The sequence below is a fragment of the Gymnoscopelus microlampas genome (genome assembly GCF_963454915.1).
Source record: "Gymnoscopelus microlampas genome assembly, chromosome: 9".
NCBI classification, from domain to species: Eukaryota; Metazoa; Chordata; class Actinopteri; order Myctophiformes; family Myctophidae; genus Gymnoscopelus; species Gymnoscopelus microlampas.
Window position 1 is genome coordinate 47464783 of NC_139946.1, and position 12004 is coordinate 47476786.

General features: G+C 46.0%; 1 protein-coding gene across 1 annotated transcript in view; it reads left to right on the forward strand.

The window, feature by feature from the left end:
* Positions 1–606: 606 nt before the first annotated feature.
* The window catches only part of cdh24a (cadherin 24, type 2a), a gene marked incomplete at its 3' end in the record, with an annotated part of 59553 nt that continues 48155 nt past the window's right edge, over positions 607–12004 (forward strand). Inside the window, exon 1 of the mRNA XM_084066157.1 lies at positions 607–1544. Coding sequence (XP_083922283.1) covers positions 744–1544 — 801 coding nt within the window. The 5' untranslated portion in view covers positions 607–743. The remainder of the gene's footprint in view (positions 1545–12004) is intronic.

Here is a 12004-nt window from a genome sequence, read left to right on the forward strand (position 1 = left end):
CCGAGTGCCGCGCTATGAGCTTGTAGATCTGCTATTTTTGAGAAATCGTGAACATTTTGTGCAAATCTTTGAATTTATATATATATCGTTTTTTAAAGTGAAATCTTTGCTTCTGGGGATTCTACAAAATGTCTTCTAAATCCTAACAGGTTTTTTTTAAACTTATGTTGCTATGATATCAGTGGTTCTCAAACTTTTTCATGTCAAGGACCCCTATCTCAAAATATGTTGTTCCAGGGACCCCCCAGAGGCATAGATCGGAATAAAAAATGTTCGCTTTAAAACATACATATTTTCAAAGATATGCTCATATTTTCACGATTTTTCAAAAATAGCAGAGTGCCGCGCTACGAGCTTGTAGATCCGCTATTTTTGAATAGCCCAAAGAAATCCAAAAAAATGACACAGATGCGTTCCCGGTCTTAACGCGTTAAGGCAGCAGAGATTAGCCTAACACTAATTATCTCTCCTCTCAGGTAATCCCGCTCCGGGCCGGGGGGACTCCAGCTAAATGCGTATGGGAAAGATGCAAGAAAGGGAAACAAAATGAAGGCCCACCCCGGGGAGGAGGACCGGCAAGGAGAAGAAGAACACGATGGAGGAGAGGAGGAGGGAGAAAGGCAAGGCCGAGTGAGAGGAGGAGAAGACGGGGCATCGCACAGCTCGACCTCCGCTCAATTATAGCCGCACCGAGCATTCACCCGGACACGCTGACCCCCCCCCGCAAGCAAAAGCCACCGGCCATGGTAGTTCATCCCGCGCTCGTGTTTCTCTTAGTGTGTGTGGGGCAGAGGCCGAGGCTCGGCGAGGGCACCGCGGTGGCTATCGGCGTTCCGCAGGAAGACACCAAATTGCTTGCAACAACATCAGAGAGGAGTCAAAAAGTCGTGCTATCGCACTCGGAGCAGCTGGCGGAAACTTCTCTGGCGGGAGTCAAGGAGGAGACGGAGGACTTTGTTCGGGATGTTCCGAGCGCTGCTGCTGCTGCTGCTGCGGGCCCGGCAGCGAGAGCCGGCTCGCCAGATGTGGCTTTTAAATTTAATGGGGAAGAGCTTAATGGCTTTGACGTTGTGAGGAACACCGCGTCGGCGAGAGAACAACCGGCCCCTCTGCGGCGGCGTTCGCATTCCGCCCTCCAATCTCGAACACCCGAACGCCCCGCCCTTCAAAGCAGCTCTCCGAGTTCTGGAGGTCGGATGAGCTTTACGACCGCGCCTGTGATTATCCCCGAGGCCACTACCACGTCTGTAGGTGACGATCACGTCGTTCCGGCCTACAGCTGGGATGACGAGTATGCCCCGGCGCCGCAGCCCTTCCGGCGCCTTCTTCCGGGGGCAGCTGCTGGCGTTCCGCCTGAGAGGGCACAGCGATCTAAGTGGGTCGTGGTGGTGGCATCTGATGAGGACGCCGGGTCGGGCCTGCAGCTGCTACCAGCGGAGGAGACCCATCCTGGCCCTCGCCGGCGCCACCGTCGCAGCTGGCTGTGGAATCAGTTCTTTGTGATTGAGGAGTACAGAGGACCGGAACCCGTGCTCATCGGACGGGTAAGTCAGTGGTTCCCTTTTCCATGAAGCCCCTCCCCTTCATACATCTGATAAAAGCTGAGACCCCCCCCCCCACACACACACACGTACACGCTCAAAGACAAACACACACACGCACACACACACACACACACACACACACACACACACACACACACACACACACACACACACACACACACACACACACACACACACACACACACACACACACACACACACACACACACACACACACACACGCGCGCACACACACACACACACACACACACACACACACACATACACACACACACACACACACACACACACACACACACACACACACACATGTATACTTCTCATACCACATAAATCGTGCTATTATAAAATCACTATATTATAGTGATTTTATAATAGCACGATGCATTGTGAGCTTGTAGATCTGCTATCTTTGAATAGCCAACGCAAAAATCTAAAATGACAGATGCTTTCCCGGTTTTGATGGCCATTAACCCATTAAGACCTGAGGCGATTCTTAAAGGGCAAGACCACTTTGGTAGAGGTTTGGGTTGTGTAGTTACCTTGCCATGATGTAACACCAAAGGTGGGCAAGAAATAAAACATAATTGCTCCATTGATTAGAAATTGATAATTCAAAATATGCTCCTCATTGACTTACATTGTACGGTAAAACAGCTCTCAAAGTCACTCTTTTAGCAGTACTGTTTTTTTTTTAAATAAAAATGTCAACTTCCTGTTGATTTTGCCATTTTTAATAAGTAGAAAATCCGCGGATCCAGATCTTCAAATAGTAAAATCAACAGGAAGTTGACATTTTTATTAAAAAAACAAACAGTTTTGCATGTTCTCCCCGTGTCTCTCAGGGTAGTTGATACCCTCACAAAAACATGTAGTAATCTTGGTCACTAAACTCCTCCGCCTCCCTAGGCTGGTGAGGGGAGTGTAGTGCCCAGGATCACTTAGAAAATTGGCACCGGGTGAAAAAATATGGGTTACAAAATCGTGGGATAAAAATTATAAAAACAAAACAAAAACAGTACTGGGTTTGGTGATGCTCTATATTGTCTGAATCAGCTTTGTTTGTGTTCATTTATGTGCTAAAAGAGTGACTTTGAGAGCTGTTTTACCGTACAATGTAAGTCAATGAGGAGCATATTTTGAATTATCAATTTTATCAAAAGTGGAGCAATTATTTTTTATTTCTTGTCCACCTGTGGAGTTACATCATGGCAAGGTAACTACACAACCCAAACCTCTACCAAAGTGGTCTTGCCCTTTAAAAATGTTTTCTAAATCCTAAAATCTTTTTTTTTCAAAAATAGCAGATCTACAAGCTCATAGCGCGGCACTCGGTGCCACGCTATGAGCTTGTATATCTGCTATTTTTGAATAGCCAAAGAAATCTAAAGTGACACAAATGCGTTCGAGGTCTCAAGGGTTAAAACCGCATCTGTGTCATTTTAGATTTTGTACATCTGCTATCTTTGAACATTTTTTTCGAAATCTTGAAAGTGTGAGATCTACTGATTTAGAAGGCCTTTTGTAGAATCGCAGCTGGTCTTAAAACATTCTGAAAGTTGGACTGAAATCACACAGAGAACATACAGTACAGGCAGACCAATTGGATGAAAGCTACGTTATGATTTTGTGCCACAACAAAAAGTTGGACAATACCGCCGGGATCTTTGGTCCCCCAGGTGACCCCCGGGTGACCCCATGGTTGACAAACACCGGGGTAAGTAAGTCACTGTCACCTTGGTCTGGCACACATCAGTCACCTGTCTCTGTGTGGAGACTCAGTCACAGACAGTCGGTAATAACACTTCACCCCACTTGAAGCTTCCATTGGTGGAAACCATTAAGTAAAACAAGAATGACAAGTCATAATAAAGCCGCATGCGGCAGGCTTTTTTGGCCCCAATCTTGTCAACAACACAACATTTAACTATAAAGAAATGAAGATGACAAAAGACAGCTAATGGTTGTCAGGTGATGGACAATTAACACGTTGCAGAATGAATGAAAGATGCAATCAGAGTGATGCACAGCGAGCCACACAGTATAGGCAAAATAATAATAGTATTCAAATAGTAGCTTTAAGGCTACTAATCATTTATAGAGTTCTCAACGGGCCTGAAAATGAAGGCTCGGCCCTAACTGGGCCCGACTGGGCCGGCCCGGGGCTCGGCCCGAACCCGACTATTGCCATCATGTTAGGCCCAAAACCCGAAAAAAAAGAAAAGAAGATTTTCGATTTTTGGTTTTATTAAATATTTTTAATATTATTATTCTGTTCTGAATATATATTTATCTATTATGAAGATGGCGCTGACGGCAGCGGACATTAACTTACACTGTGCTTACACTGTGCTGATTTAAATGAAGTTAAATCCTTATCTTGCTCACGCACCTCTGTGCAATGAGATGCATCGTCTGCATTTCTCTGCCTCTCTCGACCGAGTCTTTGTCTCCCCCCTCCCGACTGTTTGAGACCGACTCGAGGCTGTTGTTAACCTATTAGCTTAAGTTTACACGCGTTGGGTGAACACTTTTATAATACTGAACTAAACGCGGGTGGATTACATTGTATTGTAAAAATCAGAAAGCACCGTTTCTGCCACTTGTGTAACTTAACAAAACACGACGGCATAGAGCACGCCGGTCAGTTATCGTAACTCACAAAAACACATTGAACAGCCTGTTATACCTTCAAATTAAAACCATCTGAAAACGTCAACAACGACACATGTGTAGTGTACTGCGTGTATGCACGTTCTCGCGCGTGGCTTGCTATATATGGAAAACTCGCTCCTGCGTTCTTCAATTGATTTCTGAACGAACCTGACCACTGAATGTACACTATTGTTGAAGGCTGGTGTACTGTAGACCGAAATTGCCGTGGGTTTTTGTATTAAAAGGGCCCTTGATATGGATGCATCATGCGGTAGGCAGTAGCCCTGAAACATGAATGTGAACCATGGCTACATATGCGGCAATGGATTACAAGAACGCTCGTCCCCAAACACACTCGCCCGGGTCTAATCCGGCGGCCTCTGTCCGCGAAATTAATGGGGGTGAGTGTGTTTTGGGGCGAGTGTTCTGTTTACCTCGCCCAGAATCGCTTTTTTTTTTACTCTCTCTCACATGGTTAATACATTTGATTTTGGGATGTACAATACATGAAAATTACGGGATTAATAACGCAACTTGCGTCGAGAACTAATGGAGAGTGGACATTACCGCGTTTGGCTAAAAACAGTTAGTAACATCATACAAGCATACAAGCTAACTATTAGCCAAATTCGGCTAGCGCTCAGACGAATCCACTGAGAGAGGCGTGTCTAGTCCCATAGCTTGGGAGGACGAGGGCGCCCGTTCAGAGTATGGGAAAGTATCCCATTGGCTTAAACGACAGCCAATCACGCAAAAAAAGTGTCGCAAACATGTCGGAAATCTGTCGGGTCAGAGTCAGACTGAATATAGAGCCGCTATGCTTTTCAGCATGCGGCTAAAAAAAAGACCATTCCAAAGTCTGTAGGACAGGGGTCTTCAACGTTTTCAGGCCAAGGACCCCTTGGCTGAGAGCGAGATAAAGTAGGGACCCCCATTATATATTGTATAAAATATTACTTTTTTCATAGATTTCATAGGCAGCTTTCATAGACTTGTTGCAGCACTATCATGTTGGATTCATGTTAACGTGCATTTTCCAGACATTTAACCATGCACTTAAACAATGCTTAGTAAACCTGACCTTTCACTCTGTACTTAGTCTGCTCTTTTTTTCCCCCTACATCAAACCACTTTGCCAAAAATTGCAGATCTACAAGCGCACAACGCCTCGCAGCGCGAGGCGTTGTGTGCTTGTAGATCTGCTATTTTTGGCTAAAGTTCTCCTCAGAGTAGGGATGCTTGGTTGAAGTGATTAATGTAAAAATCACCAAAGATTTGGCGGACCCCCTGTAGTAACTCTGAGGACCCCCTGGGGTCCCGGACCCCCTGTTGAAGACCCCTGCTGTAGGACAGTCCTTCATATTAGACCGGTGACAGGAATGTGTTTCTAAGCAGTACGTGTGTTGTGGCTTGTTAGCGGCCATTTCCATCTCCATACTATTAACTAGCTTGCTTTTTAGTTTTCCAAAATAGGTGATCTAAAGCATTGATTCTCAAAGTGGGGTCCGGGGACGCTATGAGCTTGAAGATCTGCTATTTTTGAAAAATCTGGAAAATGTGTGCAAATCTTTTAAAAAAAAATGTAAAAAGGCGAACATTTTGAGCTAAAATCTTTGCTTCTGGGGGTCCCTCATCCCTGGCACAAGATATTTTCAGGTGGGGGTCCGCGGCCAAATACATATCAATTCGGGGGTCCTTGGCACAAAGAAAAAATTGAGAACCACTGATCTACATTAAAGCAACAAGTGCAGCTTGCAAAATTGTCTATTTTCAAATAGCCGTATTACAAAACTGTGTTAAAGTGATTAAATTGATTCAGATGCCGTAATAACAAATCTTGCTCAAGGAGCTGTGGCGGTCTCCGCCAGAGACCCCACTTTGAGAACGACTGTTTTAAAACACGGTGCACCTGAACCACCACGTTCTCCTGGGCAGGGGGGCAGGGGGGGCCGGGGGGCGGGGGGTGTTTGGTGGTAAAGCACCAATCAGGCCAAGCTATCCGTGGCTAATGCAGCTGGCTGGCAGCTTCAGGCAAAAAAGTGTGGATTATATCTAGCATGGTCTGTGACGCTAGCAGGGCCCACTGCCAGGCTGTATAGCTACGGCTAACATACTTTATACACTGACACCCCAGATTGGATTCTTCTCACCAGCGCTGTGTAAACCTCATAAATGTTTAATCTCCCCTCACGGGCGGTTATTGATACAGTCAGGGTGGGATGTTGCAATCAGCGGTCACATGAGATGCAGCTGAGCTTCGCTCCAGTGTGATAGAAGCCGTTCCACCGGCTTGATTGCTGGTAATAAAACATCTCGGGCATCATGAGGGACTTTATACAACAACACAGGGCCCCCGTCCCTCTTTTTAGATTTGAAAAGAAAGTGCAACTTTAACCCATTAAGACCGGGAACGCATCTGTGTGTAACCACTTTAACCATTATTTTACACTTTGGCTATTCAAAAATAGCAATTATATCGCTGCACAGAGTGCCGTGTTTCGAGCTTGTAGATCTGCTATTTTGTTTCCAAATCTTTGCTTCTGGGGGGGTCCCTGGAACAACATATTTTGAGATAGGGGTCGGTGGCCATGCAAATACATGTCGTTTTGGGTGGTCCTTGACATGAAAAAGTTTGAGAACCACTGACATTGTAGCAACAATTGCAAAAACAAACAAAAAAAAAAGCAGATCTGCAAGCTCAGAGCGCGGCACCGAGTGCCACGCTTTGAGCTTGCAGATCTGCATTTTTTTTTGCTTGTATATCTGCTATTTTTGAATAGCCCAAAGTATAAGATAATGGTTATAAAGAGGTTACAATCTAAAATGACAGATGATTTTCCCGGTCTCAATGGGTTAAGGGCCGCGGTCGAATTGGAGATGGAGCTTGAGTCGCCAGAGGGGCCGAAAGTCTGCTGTTGTAGCCGTATAATTGACCCTTGAAATTCTGTTTCAAGGGTCTGAGAGAGAGAGAGAGAGAGAGAGAGAGAGAGAGAGAGAGAGAGAGAGAGAGAGAGAGAGAGAGAGAGAGAGAGAGAGAGAGAGAGAGAGAGAGAGAGAGAGAGAGAGAGAGAGAGAGAGAGAGAGAGAGAGGGGGACGGACGGACGGACGGACGGACGGACGGACGTTAAAGTGGAGGAAGGATGAGTGCGATAAAGACGAGGGGATCAAAGGGGACATGAGGGGTGAGTGACAGGCGAGGGGAGACAAATCCCTTGGGATTTCCAGTCCCCGAACATCATGGAAACACTGTTTCTTTACAGTTTTGTTTCTGTGGTTGGTAGTGGATACATTTCAAACCACACTTGTGTGTGTGATGGTGTTTTTTTTCCATCACTACAGAATGTACAGCCAGACTTAGCCGGCAAGATAGAGAGGAGAATGAAAAATGGGGGTGGGCGGGGGGAGGGGAGGGGGGGTGGCTGCCAAAAATGTCTTGCGGTACAGAAGCGTTGAGGATGAGACAAAAATGGGAGGGGGGGTGGAGGAGGCGTGAGAATGGATGAAAACGCACCATCAATCTAGCAATGTGTATGTTATCATGACTTCATACTGTATAATCCCTAACTTGACCCTCTAGCTGTCTAGCACACACACACACGCACGCACGCACACACACACACACACACACACACACACACACACACACACACACACACACACACGCCCACAACCCCCCCCACACACACACACACACACACACACACACACACACACGCACACAACCCCACATGCACACAACCCCACATGCACGCGCACACACACACACACGCACGCACGCACGCACGCACGCACGCACGCACGCACGCACGCACGCACACACGCACGCACGCACACACACACACACACAAGGTTTCTTTTCTCCCAGCACGTAGCGTAGCGTGCTGCTGAGTCTTTGCTGGCATGAACAGATGACGGCTAACATGCTTTATTATCTGAGGATGTGTTAACGCTCTCAGGCTGAAGGGAATGCTCATCCATCCACACATCATGTATTCTTGCAATACATGAGGCAATCTTTGCCTCATCATGAGACCAAATACATCCCATCACGACACGAGAAGAAATGATATTATGTACAAATATGTATGCACAGTGTGTGTGTGTGTGTGTGTGTGTGTGTGTGTGTGTGTGTGTGTGTGTGTGTGTGTGTGTGTATGTGTGTGTGTGTGTTTGTGTTTGTATGTATGCGTACGTACACCAAATGGACCCTTATAGGTCTGTAACTCAGAGAGTGTACAAATGGAACCAAATGGACCCTAACGGGTCCATTTGGTTCCATTTGTACACTCTCTGAGTTACAATGACATAGATTTTACAATATAAATTGCAGTCCAAGTGATAGAAATGCCATTAAATGGGGGTCTGTAGCCCTAATGCATGTCAAACTGGGGGTCCTTGAAATTAAAATGGTTGAGAATCACTGCTAAAGCCGTAAACGATCTTCTCTTATGGGGGTCCCTGGCATATTTTTGGAAATGGGGGTCCGTGGGCTAATAAGTGTCAATTTGGGGGTCCTTGACATGAAAAAGTTTGAGAACCACTGCCATACAGTACATACTGTATGTACGTACATACGTATACAGAAACCTCTTATCTCCATATGTTAACTTTGAATGAATTTTAACATGAATTTACGCCAAATCCACGCCGGGTACACTGTGGGCGCTGCGGGGCGTGTTCTCTCCTCCGCGTCATCAGTACCCATATCCTAGGTGGGGTTGGTGAAAGGGCCTTTTTGTGTGTAGTGTGCATGTTCTCCCCGTGTCCCCTAGGGTAGGTACCCTCACTAGAAACATGCAGTAATCCTGGTCTCTATACTGCCTCCCCCTGGTCAGCCGGGGCACCTGATGGAGGGGAAATGAACTGGTTGGAATAACGTGTTCCTTCCACAGCGCTACGTCCTACCGGGGAAACTCCCCCCTGTCAGGTGATAAGAAGCGGCCTGCTCACTCCTCATGCATTGAGGGAAGCATGAGCTCAGTTCGGGGCTCTCCCCAGGCTGGCAGAGGGAGAGTAGCGCCCAGGATTACAAGCTTAGGCAATTGGCACTGGGTAAAAAATGGGTTATAAAAATGTTGTAAGAAAAGGAAATAGCAGATCGACAAGCTCGAAACGCGGTGCGAAGCGTTGTGTTTTGAGCTTGTAGATCTACTTCGTGTGCTATTTTTGAATTTAAATCCTGAAAAGTAACAGTTTTGGACACAATGAGGTTTCCAGCCGACATAGACGATATAAGATATATAAAGTTCAACTGCAAATTTGAAATGGTCAATGTTTCAGCTCTTCTCTTAAGTCCAGGTTCTGCCTGGGCAGAAAGTGTGTTCGAGGGCAGGGCTGTGGAGTAAAGCCTCGTGGATTATAAGTATGTGCAGTATGGAGCCTTAAGGGCAGAGCAGATGTGAAGGTTCCTGGTCAGAAAGCGCGGAATGATGAAAGCTGACTAATCTCTTTAGCTTTCTATTTCGGTGTGAGCGCGCGCGCGCGAGCGGGCGTGTGCGCCCGTGCGCGCGCGTACGTGAGTGTGTGTGTGTGTGTGTGTGTGTGTGTGTGTGTGTGTGTGTGTGTGTGTGTGTGTGTGTGTGTGTGTGTGTGTGTGTGTGTGTGTGTGTGTGTGTGTGTGTGTGTGTGTCTGGCCCCTGGACCCATCTCCAGCTCACTCACACAGTAATATCCTCTCCGCCATTAAATACTGAACGAGCACTCTGCACCAGGAAGGAAGATAGTCAAGGAGAAAGGGGAGACAGAGAGAGAGAGAGAGAGAGAGACGGAGAGAATAACATCGCCAGATGGACATTCTGAATAAGAGTGGTATAGCTTGTCAAAAGATAAAAGGCCTAATGCTTAATTTATACTCTGCGCAGATAGCTTGTAGTCATCTGCAATTTGTGCCGCGCAACACCTTTGTACTGGGGGAGTATAAAGTCAGGCAAGTGCGGGGATGTGAGAAAGTGAGTTCTAAAATGGTACAGGGACGGAGGGACAGGCAGGCAGATGGGTGTTTTTTAGAAGGGGAAGACATGGAGGCAGATGGGTGGAAGAGACGGGAAGACATGCAGGACAGATGCAAACATCTGGGCTGTGTGACAGTAGCATAACATGTCTGAACGTGTGACGTCCACAGACCTGACTGTCAACAGCACATTAAAACCACCGAAAGCGTCTCTATGTGTCATTTTAGATTTTAGCTAATATAGCAACATATGTTTTTCAGAAAGCTCTTTAGATTTAGAACAGTGGTTCTCGAAAATAGCAGATATACAAGCTCACAGCGCGTCACTTTTTTAACATTTATGATTTTTTTTTTAACACAAATCTTATTTTCTGGGGGGCTTAAGACATTTTCAGATGGGGGTTTGCGCCCAAAAACATATCATTTTGGGGGTCCTTGGCACATGAAAAAGTTTGAGAACCACTGATTTAGAAGGCTTTGTAATCAGCATCAGGTCTTAAAAAGATAGTTCATCCCCAAAATTACGTTTTTGTTTTGTTTTTGTCGCACTCCTAAGCCAAAAATGTGATGACCGGCAGTGGTTCCGGTAGGAGACACAAAGAGTCTCCTTTGTGTCTCCTATACCGGAACCGCTGCCTGCCGGTCCGCTGGTCGTCAAATTATTGGCTTAGGAATGTGACAAAAACAAAACAATATCCATGAATTCAAGTCTCCATGGGGTGACTAATCGATACTAAACGTTTGGGTGAAGTATCCCTTAAATGAGTTAACGTGTGGCTGCCGTCACAGATGTCCCAGTGGTGTGTTTGTTTGTCATTTATCTTATTTATCTGTGTTCCCTGGCTCCCTGTGCACGACGTCTTGTTTTGACGTTAGATATCTCTTCTCCGCAGTCTGCAGTGTTTACTGTACTTATACCAGACAGATATATGAGCATTAATGAGCTATGTGATGTGTGAAATGTGCCAGGTTGTAAACGGATACAGATAGTGGGTGTCATGTTTTTATTAAGTGTTCCAATTCAAGAAACAAACAGCAGTACCTTTGGTTTACGAAGCATCGAATGGTTTTAGGGCCAAAATACATTTCTGATCTTGTACGATATCATGAATCATCCAGACCTCTCGGGGTGGTGTGGAACGGGTCAGCGCTTTATGCCCCTAGAAACAGAACTAAACGTGGAGCAGCAACGTTCACTTTATATGCTCCACGTATCTGAACAAACTCCCTGAACACTGCAGGTCTGCTGCAACTCAAGTGTTTTATTATTACTATTATTATTCTACTACTATTATTCTCAAATATCCTTTTATATTGTGTTGTTTGCTCTATGTCCTGAGTTTCCGATTAAGCAAATGGGTGTTTATCTTTGTTTTCCCCCTTCCCTTTTACTGAATTCAAATGTCCATTTATAATGTTTCCTTTTGCTTAAAGATCCAGTGCAATGACATTTTCGGTCATTTTATTTTGAAGTTTCAGTCTGAAACGGCGAGTCGCAACCAATCAGAAGGTTCCATCCCTTCAGGCTATGGCACGGTAGAACCTCACTCACGTGGTGCGCAGCATAGATATAGAAACCTAGATGCCTCGTTGGCCTCTGCAGTTCATTGGAGCGACCTGCATCGCAATACCTTGTTTTACTTCCGCCCTCCCTCGGGAAGTTTCCGTGTGCGTCACGCGGAAACTTCCCGAGGGAGGGCGGAAGCTGGTGCGCGCCCGAGATACAGACGCCTCAGAACCGGAGGAGGCGTCTACCTTTATATGTCTATGTGCGCAGTGTTATTGTTTATAGCCTGCTGGGGCAGGCTGCTCAAGGGAGAGAGAGAGAGAGAT